This window comes from Talpa europaea (assembly GCF_964194135.1).
Source record: "Talpa europaea genome assembly, chromosome: 7".
Taxonomy (NCBI): domain Eukaryota; kingdom Metazoa; phylum Chordata; class Mammalia; order Eulipotyphla; family Talpidae; genus Talpa; species Talpa europaea.
In genome coordinates this window covers 18,736,723-18,750,008 of record NC_140074.1, presented here as the reverse complement: position 1 = coordinate 18,750,008, position 13,286 = coordinate 18,736,723, and the positions used below count along the sequence as shown (strand labels likewise).

Sequence of the window (13,286 nt, the reverse complement as noted above, 5' to 3'; positions counted from 1 at the left end):
CAACACAAAGCCTCAATATTTACTCACAGGTTCAAGGCAGTTATGTAAAAAGAAAAGAAATGTCTTCCCTTAGCTGAAACACTTTAAAAGGTCCACCTTCTTCAAAGAAGGCAATAGAATGCAATGTGACAGGTAAAAACCCTGTACCTCTTGTCCATATTCAAACATAAAAGATATTTAAGAAGTTTTAATTCAAATACTAGCAATAAAAAATCTCACATATTTCTTAGGATGCTAAGTAGTCATTTTATCCCCATCTCAACACTGACTTACAAAGACATTTACTAATGTATAAAGTTTCTCTTAACTTGCCTTTGTTGTATAGTTTTCATATATAAATGGACTGAGGACAAGAGCTCATTAGGCTTTGTGCGTTTTGTTTGTCTTAAAGGAGACCTGCAGTACTCTGTCCCCCAGACGGTATCCATTGAGGCTAGCTATCGCCATGGCAGCCTCATCATAGTTTGTCATAGTCACAAATCCAAAACCTTTGCATTTATTGGTGTTAAAGTCACGGATGACCTTCACGTTGGTGACAGCTCCAAAAGGCCCAAACATTTGCCACAGGATACTCTCATCTGCATCAGGAGCCAGGTTGTACACAAAAATACACCACCCTGTTCCTGGATGTCCGGGGATATTAATTCCAGCCAAACTGGTCATTCCGTCAATGGTCATTGGAGAAAACCTACTAAACAAAATAGGAAAAACATACACACACACACACACACACACACACACAAACACACAACAGAAAGAGACTGGTTATAGCAATGGACTTAAATACTTCTTTTCCCTTTCCCATCCCAAGAGTTTAGGACCTCCCCTCCCTTAACTTTATATATAATTTGATGTTTCAACAAAAGTCTACATGTGGCTTGCAGTGACATGCTATACTATCACAGTATTAATAAGTTATGAAATGGCCATTCTATGTCATATTGAATATTATTACCCACAACAGCACGGGAATATATTTAGAACTGGCATCATGAATTAAGCAGGGTTTGGGGTGAAGGGACCAACACATACGTAAACATGCTATAACGTCGCAATGCAATATAAAACAATAATGGGCTTTAAGGACCAGGTGGTATCCAGTGGCATAAATATTCCTTGAGTCAACTGTGCTTCAGAGAGCAGTTTTGCATTAGATTGTACATGCAAAAGAAAACCCAACAAAAACTTATGAGGGGTGTCACTCCCAAAATCAAAGAAACTGATCAATCATGGGAAGGGATTATGAGTATCATGAACCTCTATCATTACCTCTTTACTCCATAAGCCATATTGAGCAGATTGTCCAACCTGCAAAACACACATTTAGCAAACTTCAGTTTTTAATTTTTCCCCTTGATGTTCAAGAAAGTTGGGCTTGTTACTGCCATCTTCCACGGGGATAAATATCTATATACTAACTGTATATGAAGTCTCAAAACAACGGGTATTTTCTCATTCCTGAGAGAATGGGTACCCACTGCCATAGGCACACTCAATTGTCCAGTGGATATAGGTTCTTTTTACAAGAGTCAGTGCCAAGACAGGAATCTCTGGTGGTCATTAGAGGGAACCATTCAGGGAGCCCCTGGAACAGTGTACTTTTGTCTCATCTTTTGCCAGACAGGTTCTAAGTGGTACACATATGCACCCCTATGTACTTCAATATTTCTAATTTTCATAAGTCTATTGGTTCCTAAATATGCTAAGGAGCACAGATTGTTGCCCTGTGTTGCCCAAAACCACAAGGTTAGTAAGTAAATGATGGCAGCAATATTCAAACTCTGCCAAATCCCATAAATTTCCCCTCAACCTCCCAACTTTGAAAGCTTTTAAGTCCTTCAAAGTGGTGCCACTACAGGCACAAAGAACCTTATAGACAACCTCAGCCAAACCTCAATGTGCTCAGCTAAGATTTAGGGAAAGAAAAACATACACACTATTCCAGTGAGCCACAAAACAAGGAGTCAGACCCCAATCTGAATCTGTACTTAGACTATGTTATAAAAAACTGTAGCCCTATATAAGGTGTAAGAAACCAGGCAGACCTTGAGCCTCCTCTAAAATTTTAAAATAAAGTAGATGGAGGTTATGGGAACTCTTAAAAACTCACTACCCTCTCCCTTTTCTCCTTTTTCAAAAGTTAAGTTGATTTTGCAGTATTTGACTCTTCTTGCTTCATCAGTTTCACAGAGACTATTCTGATGTCCCATATTTCCACACTGCATACCTATTAATTACATTTGTTTAAAGGAGTCAGGCACAACTTAACACACTACCCATACAACCCTCGATCGCTATTATGTTCAACACTCTCCAAATAAGACCCATCATCAGAAAGGCACATTTTTTTTTTCCTTTTAACATCTCTAAAAGGTACACAAGAAAAATGTCTCACCCCTACAGCCTAACCTGTGGCCTCAAGTGAGGCTCTAAAGCTCACATGAAAAAAGCATGAAAACTTATGAAAACTTCTAGTTTCATGAAGAAGAAAACCCATCTCTTTCTGGTCTTTCAGAATCTCAAAAGGAGCCTAGAGTCACACATTCCTGTTCCCAATCACTTCTGGGCATTTTGTGTATTTCCTTAAAATGAAAAGAACTGTGCTGATATGATAGAAAGTGTAAGGAAAGGAATAAACCACACTGACCAAGGGTCCTCATTTCTGTGTGACAGTACTGACCCCATGACCCTCTTAGGAGCACCACAAGTTCACTTCTCATTGTCCCTCTAGCATAGAGCACAGGTCTAGATGACAGCTTGTTTACAATAAATACCTGTTAACTGAATAAAAGAAATGAGGTTGCCAATATTATTCTAAACTACATAATCCAAAATCCAGAATGAAAATTACCAGGAAGGTTGACTGGCAAGAGAAAAGGCACGTATGTGAAAAGGGGGCATTAGGTGGGAGGGCTTTGTTACTGCAGAGGTGATGAGTATAGCCACAGATGGCATGCATTTATACTCAAAAACACAGGGGACACACACCAGGAAAAAAGCACACAAATTAGTGTCATCAACCATAAAGTCATGTGCTACAGAAAAATTCATAAGACTGCTAAATGATCAATTCATTTGTAGCATAGGACACTTGTAGAAGAGAATAGCATGTTGAGGTGTCCTTCCAAAGCACTGAGAGGCCCAGATGCAGAGACTGATTCATTCAAAATAGAGTTCTACCATCTCTGCCCATTAATCAGTCTTAGGAAGTGTTGTCATGCTCTGCCACCACTGGTGTAAGACACCAAGCGAAGTCCAGACACCACCTCTCAAACAAGTATTTTCAAGACAGAATGAAAAACAAATCTTCTCCAGAATGCTGCCTTCAAGGACACATATTTCATTCTCCACCATCCACCCCAGGAACCTCAGCAAGAGGGCTTGGACTTTTATACCAGAATCGTTGAGTACCTGCTCAATGATCCTCATATTTGCCCTTCATGTGATGTTCTGCATGATCCCATCACTGATTTTTTCATTTCGCATTTTAGGAAAAAGTTAGCCCTTTGAAATTTAAGACAAGTTATCTACCTCCACTCCCCCCTCTCACTCCTCTCCTATATACAAGGAAAGCAGAGAGGAGCACCAGACCTAAGAAACAGAACACAGGCAATGCTGAAAACCCCTGGCTGCAAAAGTTGATTCCAAAAGTTTTCCCTGGCTTCTATACTACACACCCATGCTTTCCATGAGACTTGAGAAAAGGCAGAGGGTTCTCCATGTGGAAATCATGTACCCTAAGTATTGTAGCCATTGGAAAACTGTAAACTAGGTAGTTACCAAAAAAAAAAAAAAAGGATGCATGCAGCTTTAGCTGAACTGCAAAGATGACTATTACACATCTTTGCTCAGTCTGTCCAGAACTCTAAGCAGTCATCTTTTATACATGGCTATTAGAAAATGCAAGCCAATTTTTAATGCAGACCAAGTTAATAACCTCCAGAATGACTTGTGTGTGTGACTGCACATGCATGATAACATACTGCAGTAAGGCAAGTAAGTATAAAAGGGTCTGTTAAACATATTTTTAAACCTTAAAAACAATCTTTAATCAATTTAATCAATATACTGTATCCAATATCCTCTGAGAGAGAGGAACGAGCAGTCCTCAAAGAAACAGTAGCACTTTCACCTATGCATTAGCTTGGCAATGACTGACTTTACAAAAAACACAGTAAGTGGATTTGTAGAAATAAGTTGGGAAATCTAGCTTTAAGAAAAATAATCCTCAAAAAAGAGGTAACTTCAAAATGATTCCTGCAAAAATCATTACCACCACCATCAAGAAAATGAAGGTGAGCTAATTACTTCTCTTCCTAGTACAAGCTATATTGTGAGGTTTAAACACAAGATAATCAACCTGTCTCACATGCAGCCAGATTAGAAATTAAAAATCATCAAGGTAATTTTGTGAATCTTGCTTTTAAAGTATATTATTTATTAAGATACTGGGTAAAATAAATGAGAAGCCAGTCAGAATGATAATTAGTAAGACATTTATTTCATCTTTACCTATTTTAATTGTATTTGATTAGGGTTTATGAGTTAATGAATATAGTAGCACAAGTCCATTTGCATATAATTTATTAAAAAATACATTTTGAGGATACACTGTTCTATCAATAGAAATACAACTTTGACTATTACTGGGGCCATATTTGAATAGAATAGTATGTTGAATAGAATAATATGTTGGTTTGTTTATTTTTTAATTTTTGCATCAAAGAACTGAGGTAGAGGTGCAAGGGGGTGAGAAGATTCACAGGAGACAGAGCGGGGAGCAGAACAGGTAGATCTACTGAAATACATTGCTAAGGGGAGTAGCAGGCGAGACAGGAGAGGTCTGCTGCTCTTAAGTGTGCTAGCTCTCTGGCCAGGGATCAAACTCAGGCCATAAGGGTGATGGCGTTGAGACTTAAACCCCTAGACCACCACGGAGGCCCTGAATAGAATAATATGTTAAGCATTCCCATTACAACACTCGATATTTATATGCAGAGAACAAAAAGAAAGTGCCTGCCTAGAATCCACAAAATTTAGCTGATGGATTATAAAAAGGGCCCACATGCAAGTATAAGGAGAAAAGAAAAGTCAACTAAATTAAGAATGAAAACTCTACACCCTACAAATAACTCTCAAAATCTCTCCAAGATACTGACCAAGATCTGCTTTGAAATCATTAAACCATAACAAGATCATCAACTTACCACCTTATCCAATTAGATGGTATCATCTGTCCTCTAAGAGAGAAAAAAATTATTCAAGAGGATTGATACCAGTTTCCTCCAAAAGGAAATCATGATAGTGCAACTAGTACATTCCTTAACTGTAATGCAAGTTCTGGCTTAAAAAGGCTCCTTTAAAAATGCATAAAGGCTTATAGAAGCAGGCACAGAGGCCATTAGACTAGATCACATTCTATAAAATTAAAGCTGCTCCACAAGTACAGATTAAAAAAAAAAAAAGTTGGCTGAAAGTTTTATTCAGATACCATGTCCCAAGAACATACTTAAGGGGCTTGAATTACACTATCCATCCAAATAAATAAGGCTGGTCTTCTTTTGAAAATTGTAGTCTACTAAGCAAGCATATCAGATCACCAGTGCTCATGTTAAAATAATTCTAACTATTCATATGGGTTAACTGAGTCATAAGCCTCACAAGCCCACTTTTAAATTTAACCCTTATTATATGAATTTTTTTAACTTTAAAAGATAGTATTGCATTATTGACTATTAAAAATATCCTTGATCTCCACCTCTCCACAAATCCCAAGGTACTAACTCAACATAAAAAATACAGAGCAGGGCCTCCCCGGTGGCGCAGCGGTTGAGCTCTGGGTTGCGAAGCTGCTCGCGGCCTCTGCGGCGCCGGTTCGATCCCCGGCTGCTCCCCGGCCACCAGAGGAGGGTCCCGCATGGCGCGCAGACCTCTCCTGCCGCCCGCTGCTCCCCTCAGCAGTGTACTTCGGTCCTTCTGCCTGCTCTGCTCCCCGCTCTGGCTCTGGTGAATTCTCTCACCCTCCCGCGCTTCTGACTGTACCCAGTGCATGTATAAACAAAACAAACAAACAAATAAATAAATAAATAAAACATGCCTCTATAAAAAAAAAAAAAAAAAATACAGAGCAAAAAATTTTCTAAGTGTCGGCTGGAGGGTGACAAATTCAAGACTAGGCTAAAATACTTGCCTATCTAAGACCTGAACTAGGTAAAATTCAGAAGAGTAAAAATACCAACAAAACAAGCAAGTTCTCAATTCATGAGTCATTGCGAGGCGAAAGAAAGTGATTCAACCTTAATTCAACTAACGAAGCAAAAAAAAGATCAAGGTAATGACAGCCATGTTTTTAAAGACATTAAAGAAAATCAATCAAACACACAACAGATTAAACCTGAATTCTAGGAACAGATTCAAATTTCTTCTACTTCTAACACTCAATCTAGATCAAACTTCCCTGAGCTCAATGTCTCGTTCATATTTTATTATCTGGAAAGAGATCCTTGAGGGAGGGGGATCCTGAGACAAGAGTTAGGAATATGGAGAGAAAACAAGTATCTTCCCCATTTTCCCTATAAGGTTTCCCTTACAAGCAGCAACTCTTCCTTTTCTCAAAATTTCTTTGCACAGGAATCAAGGCAAGGAAGACTTCGCATGTTAATGAGAACTTGAATTAAAGAGAAAAGCACAGAATGGATAAAAGATTTTTTTTAATTAACGACCATCACAACATTCTGTCAGATTTTACCCTACCAAAATTGAGAAGCATGGCATGTAGAAAGGGAGGAAGGTGAGTTAAAAGCAGATAGAGCAGCTGACAACACCCTAGTAGCTGAGTCACCTCATGCCTACAAGCACTTCCCCTGAAGATTCTGCCATTGCAGTCCTCTTCTTGCCCAGTCTTCCTTAGAATCAATCTTGATTCTAAAGCAGTGTTATTTAATAACTACTCTAAAACAAAAATAGAGCTTAAATCAGAAAACACAAAACACAAATAACTTAAACTAATACAAATATCTACTAAACATTAAATATTTCATACTTTCACAGTGTGAAACTGTTAAGTTTTAAAGAATTTTCCTTTAGCTCAAAATCCATGCTAGGCTCCAAAGAGCTCTGAGATTATTAACTAGATTGGCTGCCTAAGAAACACCTCAAAAATTCCTTCAGGATTGTCTGTGCAAAGTTTGCGAAAAGAAATATCATTCATTTAAGATGCCACAGAGGTAACCTACTGGCAATGCCAAAAATTTGACTTTGGGAGACTTCTTTCTCCACAAGGACAAGTATCAAGCAGCCTAATGCATCTGTCCCTCCAGTTCAATTGCCACAACTATCTACAGTCAAAAGAAGCAGTTATTCTAACAATATCACCTCTTCTCCCAGGGCAAAAGCCAACCTAAGTAGAAACTGAAGATGGCATAGCCCATGGTAATTTCTTTCTCATACCTCAAATGTGATTTTTTTTAAGGAGATATTTAATTTTATACCCACTCTCTTTAGCACTCTAAACAACCACAATGAAAAAAATGCATGTGACTTAAGCTAAAAAATTTAATTTTTTACCAACTGACATTTATGATAACATTTTTGGGTAATTATTCTGCTCCAGTAAGGAAATAAAATTGATAAAGCTCTTGTGATAAAGAAAAAAAAAATTGCATGGGGGTTAAATGGCATTATGGCTGTAGTACACCATATGGCAAAGGAGGATATTAAAAAATGTTCTGGAAAATAAAAACTGAGTGACCTTTGCTTATGAACCAAAAGCTCTTTTGCACTCTGTTTAACTTCTTAAAGTCACTGTTCTTCTCACATCCACATTAGGGGTATTTTATAAATGACTTGGTTTGGTTGTTACCCCAGGGTTAGGATAAAACTTGAGAATCTGGAATATATATACTTGTTTCTGAGAAAAAAATGTCTTCTTTGAACTAAAGAAGCACGGTCATTCTCTGGACTTTACAGAGGTCAGAAAACTACCACCCACAGGCCAAATCCAGACTTCCATCTGTTTCTGTATAGCCCAGAAGCGAAAATGGTTTTTATGTTTTTCAAGTTGCTTAAAAAAAAAAAAAAAAAAAAGACATGCAAGAAATCCACAAAATCTACTATCCAGTCTTTTACAGAGACTATTTGCCAAGTCCTAAATTATAAGAAATAAAAAATTTAAAAAGGGAACAGGGAGCCATTTATAGAAACTTAATATATTCACAAAGGTTATAATATATCCTTAGTGGTACACATTATAAAACAAAGTAACTGAAAGAGCTCGACCTAAAAAAATGAAGTAAAAATAAAATCTCATCGGGAAAAAATACTTTTTAAAAAGGAGAAATGAGGAATAATGAAATAATTAAAAGCATCCCATTTAAGGTTGGGATTCTCAGTCTAGCAACACTGATATTTGGAGAGAAATAATTTGTTGTTTTGGGGAGCTACACTGCCCACTATAGGGATATTTCGCAGTGTCCCTGGTCTTATCCCACTCAATGCCACTAGAACCCTCCACACAAGCAATGCTAATATAAATGTCTGCAGATACTGCCAAATGTCCCAGAGTGGCAAAATGGAAAGCCATTGCTGTGGGTTATTTTCCTCTTGTCCCCCTCCTTCACTTCTGGCAAAATACACTATTTCCCAAGTTGGTTTTCTCTGTGTCCATAAGAAAAAGAAAACATTAATAATAACAACAGCAAACCAGAGAATTCTGTCAATAAAAGTACTGGACAGGGAACCTGAGAGTTCTGAGTTTAGCAGCTGGGCAAAATAATCGGACCATACTTACCTAAAACGCTGTGCCTGCTGCGCTAGAGGTCCTGGATACCTTCTGTTTGGAGACTGGTACAGCTGGGAAAGAATGGCCTGATTGGTTTTTTGGCTTGGATTATTAGCAAATTTTACAGTGATTGGCTCTGTGGCACCAGGAGGTTTCTGGCCATTTAGGCCTTTGATAGCTTCTTCTGCTTCAATCCGCTTGTCAAATCGAATAAACCCTACACCCCTTGATATGCCTATGGAGAGTTGGGTAAGGATTTGGGAAAAGAAGGAGCAGAAGAGAGGGGAAGGAAAGACAAAAAGGATGAATTAATTTTTCCTTCACAAAAACATGTTTTCACCTACATATAACATCTTCCAAAAATCAGAGGAAAGTTTTACCTTAGTAGCAATTCAGGCTAAAATTTACCCCCAAAAAATAAATAAATAATGCATGGAAGTCCTCATACAATTAAAATAGCTATCAAATGCCTACCAATAAGCCAAGAAGAAAAACAGCACACAAGTATGTCGTGTTTTCTCTCCCCCACTGCTTTTTGTCTCTCCCATATACTCACTCTGTTTCAATAATGTCAGTAGCATGCCTGAGTTCTATTTTTCAAATTATGCTATTGGACAATGAGTTCAGAAATGAAGAGCCCCCTTTCTTGTAACAGGAAGAACAGAATCAGGCATTTGCTAACAATGTTTAAAAGCTATGCTAAAAATACATGCATAGTGGTAGATGTATTTTCAGCTAAATTCTTAAATAATACATTCAACTTGATAATACTACATAGGATACCAGTCCTTACAGAAAAATTTCTAAAGAGGCTTTTCCAGTTCACTCAAGCTCCCCCACTACTTGTAACTAGTTGTACTTTATCAGAAAAATATTATTCTAAGGAGAAAAATGATAAAAGTGGGCCTATTTTTTAAATTGATAAAATAGAACACCTCAAAGATTCCTAGCTTCGGCAGCATTTCCTGATCATGGAATATCATTCCCTGCCTTTTGCACCACCTTCATTCTGAGAGACAAGAATGGGAAAGCAGAGGGTTGGCCAAATACCTGTCCAGTTTTTCAGAAATGGTAGAGGGAAACCCAACTCATTCATTTCATTAGTTTGAATGAGCTAATTCAACCCTAGTCAGGGTGGCCATACCTGGCCATCATGGGATAAGCAGTTGCAAGGAAATGTTTTCTTGGCAAGCAAACTGATGCTAACAATATCAGCCTGGGACTAGCAGGTAGAAATTCTGGATGTTTATGTCACTGGATAAAAAGAATGATGCGTTAAGAAATAGATGCTGGGAAAATTCACGAACCATCACCATTAGTAAGAATTCTCCAAAGGAATGAAGGTCTACTTGCTTTACAATTAATACTGCATAAATTCAATGTTTTAGACTCTGATTCTAAGGTAGATAAGCATTTTTCCCCATAACGTATACCTCAGACAGTCCCTATCACTTAACCTTTCCTATTTAAATGAAATCTCACTGCACATTATTGTCACCTGATGGATAACAAAAGCAAGATTTTGTTTTTATTTACAGTGAATAGCTTTTCCTTGAAAGCTATAAGTATAAAGATGGAATGGTGAAATGACAGCAAATACATCCTTTTAATTATCTGCTAACTGCTATTAAGAATTAGTAACCCCCAAGACTTGAATGTTCCATGAGGAAAGCATCCGATTAGCAATGAAATGATCTCTACACATGCTGAGTCACCAAAACTCATGAATCAGAATAACCTGAAAGGCTAAGTAAAAGCCCATCCTCAGAGTTTTATCTTTAGATTTTGGGTGGGGTGGAGAATATGTATCTTTTGTAAGGTTCCAGAAGAATGCTGATAGGGCAGCTTGCAAGAACCACACTTGGGAACCACTGACTAACCTACAAGGTGGTGAAGCAGATCCACCTATGAGCTCACATGCTCAGAACAGACTAGCAGTTAAGAGATGGGCTTTCTCTAACATAACTGAAAACTACTTCCAATTTACCAAATTCTAATTAAGAATGAATAAGTTTAGGGGCCTCCCCGGTGGCACAGCGGTTGAGCGCTGGGTTGCGAAGCTGCCCGCTGCCTCTGCAGTGCCGGTTCAATCCCTGGCCACTGGGCGAGGGTCCCACATGGCACGCAGACCTCTCCTGCCACCCGTTGCTCCCCTCAGCAGTGTACTTCGGTCCTTCTGCCTGTTCTGCTCCCCGCTCTGGCTCTGGTGAATTCTCTCACCCTCCCGTGCTTCTGACTGTACCCAGTGCTTGTATAAATAAATAAATAAATCTTAAAAATAAATAGCTTTTTTAAAAAAAAGAATGAATGAGTTTAAAAGCGTAGATGATATGAACAAAATTAATTTTTTTTTAAGAAGCAAAAATTCCCTTTTTTATGAACTGCCAGGCAGGAATTTCTGTTCAACCCCATCCTCAGCCTGTGTAGAATAATGTATTGTGACAGAATGTAAATGGAGAATTTTGAAATGTCAACAATAGGGGGGAAAATGTTTTTATATACCTTCATTTGACCAACTTTCCCCCCAATAACAAAATGTACAAGCCATTCTCCCAAGCATGTATGTAATGACAGCTCTCTTTCTACCTGGAACTTTAAGAGCAGTACTTCTTATGAGGTAATTAACAGCAAAAAGGGGCATAAAATAGGCTCTTTCTGATTAAATTCATAGCAACTAAACTAATCATCATTTGAAGAATTAAAAACCTGGCCTCATTTTATTATGGCTATTTCACTGTCTCCCTAGGGGAAAAATACAGACATTGCAACATACAATATATTTTCCAGTGGTGTTTTCATCATAAAAGAGAGAGAGGAGAAATAAGTGGGGAAGAGCCGAGGGAGTAAGGAAAGAGAAAGGAGAAAAATAAAGAAAGGAGGACAATCTACCATTTTTTTTTTTTAATATCAACGTAGCTACTTGAGTATATGGCACTACTGGTGACTTATTCCCCCTCCATGCCATGTCTCCCTGTATTTAACATTTTTTAAAAGAATCAGTATTTTTTTTATAATTGAAATGTATATCTCAGCTTTTAAAATCCATACTATATAGCTAGCTTTTCTTTAAAAGCTTTGCCAAAAGGGACTCTAATTTAAAAAAAAAAAACAAAAAAACTAATAATATTAGTCTTCTCTTTTCAGTTTTGTTAAGTTACACTATACAGAAAATAAATTTTTAACATTCAAAATTGTCAAACTCTTACAATATGTCTATACAAGACAGCAAGGACCTGGAAAATAGCCTTATCAGCAATTACCAGCATAAATGTAATGCAATCCTCTCTTGGAAAACTAGCTGCATATTGCAGCATTCAACTATGCTTCAAAAAAAAATAAGACTGCTTTATTAGTACTTTATAAGGAGGATGGGGGGCTTTTTTCATGCAGCAGCTTGGAAACAAAGATTATAACATCGGAAAATGTATTACAAGCTATGAAACAGGCTTCGAACCTATACCTTCAGGGTGGAAATGACTCAAGCTCACTCACTACCCTACACAATCTATTTTTATCCATGCATATTTATGAAGAATTCCAGCAGAAAATTGCATTTTCTGGCCCACATATACCTTTGATTTGTTCTAGAGGTAAGACTGCTGTATGGGGAGGTTGAATATTTCACAATCTGCCAGTCAGAAAAAGCTTTTCTAGAGCAGTTGCCTACTTACCAGTGACCTGGTCAACAAGAATACGAGAAGTAATAATGCGTCCATATTGTGAAAAAAGCTGTTCCAACTCTTTCTGGGTCATTGTTTTCGGAAGTCCACTAACATACAAATTTGCATCTCTGATAGAAGCTGAACTCGGGCGAGCATAGGAAACCTGGAAAAGGGAAGTAAAATTACATGTACAGGCACACTCAGTTTCTTCCCTCTTTCAGAAACGCCAAGGCTGCCTGAAGTTAGCTAGTAGCTTTCCCATAAGGGGCATACAACAAACACTGAAGTTAAAGCAAACACAACATTAACTATTTTACTCTAAATGAATGGGAAGTGTCATTCCCCTGGGTGGAGTATTTACCCCGACAGGGCTTATTAAGTTTTCAAAATAGACCAGTGGTACACGCAGCACAGTACTGCTCATGATAATAGGCTATTTTCACTGAGATCAATTCCCCAAACTAGGGATTTTGGGCTCACTGGAATTATTTAGCTTAAGGACTCTAAATTCATTTCACGCATTCTTATTACTTTTTTTCCAAACCTTTCCCATCTCTAGGGGTGGTGGTGCAACTTTACTAAAAAATTACCCTATAATCAGCACATTCCTTTTATTTATTCCAAAATAGCTTCCTACCATCTCTAAATTCCCAGAAACTTAAAAATGTGAATGAGCTATCGTTCCTGTTATCATCTATTGTCTCTTGTCCAGACGACCTTTTTTAACCTTGCCTTTCAAAAAGTTTTAAGTCCTTTCCTGGACTTTACCCACAATATTATGCATCCTTTCTAAAAGCTTCATCTGTAAAAAAAAAAAAGTATCCAAAATTCTACAAGGTGGAAGA

The 13,286-nt window shown here is 37.8% G+C and overlaps 1 protein-coding gene across 8 annotated transcripts in view; it reads right to left on the bottom strand.

Annotated features, from left to right (window-relative positions):
• Nucleotides 1-360: 360 nt before the first annotated feature.
• The window catches only part of ELAVL2 (ELAV like RNA binding protein 2), a gene marked incomplete at both ends in the record, with an annotated part of 130,484 nt that continues 117,558 nt past the window's right edge, over nucleotides 361-13,286 (bottom strand). For 4 of the 8 annotated variants that reach the window (XM_084236776.1, XM_084236777.1, XM_084236772.1 and 1 more), the window contains 4 exons: nucleotides 361-691; nucleotides 1,270-1,308; nucleotides 8,789-9,014; nucleotides 12,451-12,604. In XM_084236776.1, the coding sequence (XP_084092902.1) occupies nucleotides 361-691; nucleotides 1,270-1,308; nucleotides 8,789-9,014; nucleotides 12,451-12,604 (750 nt within the window). The remainder of the gene's footprint in view (nucleotides 692-1,269; nucleotides 1,309-8,788; nucleotides 9,015-12,450; nucleotides 12,605-13,286) is intronic. The other 4 variants (XM_084236771.1, XM_084236773.1, XM_084236774.1 and 1 more) reach the window with 3 other exon arrangements.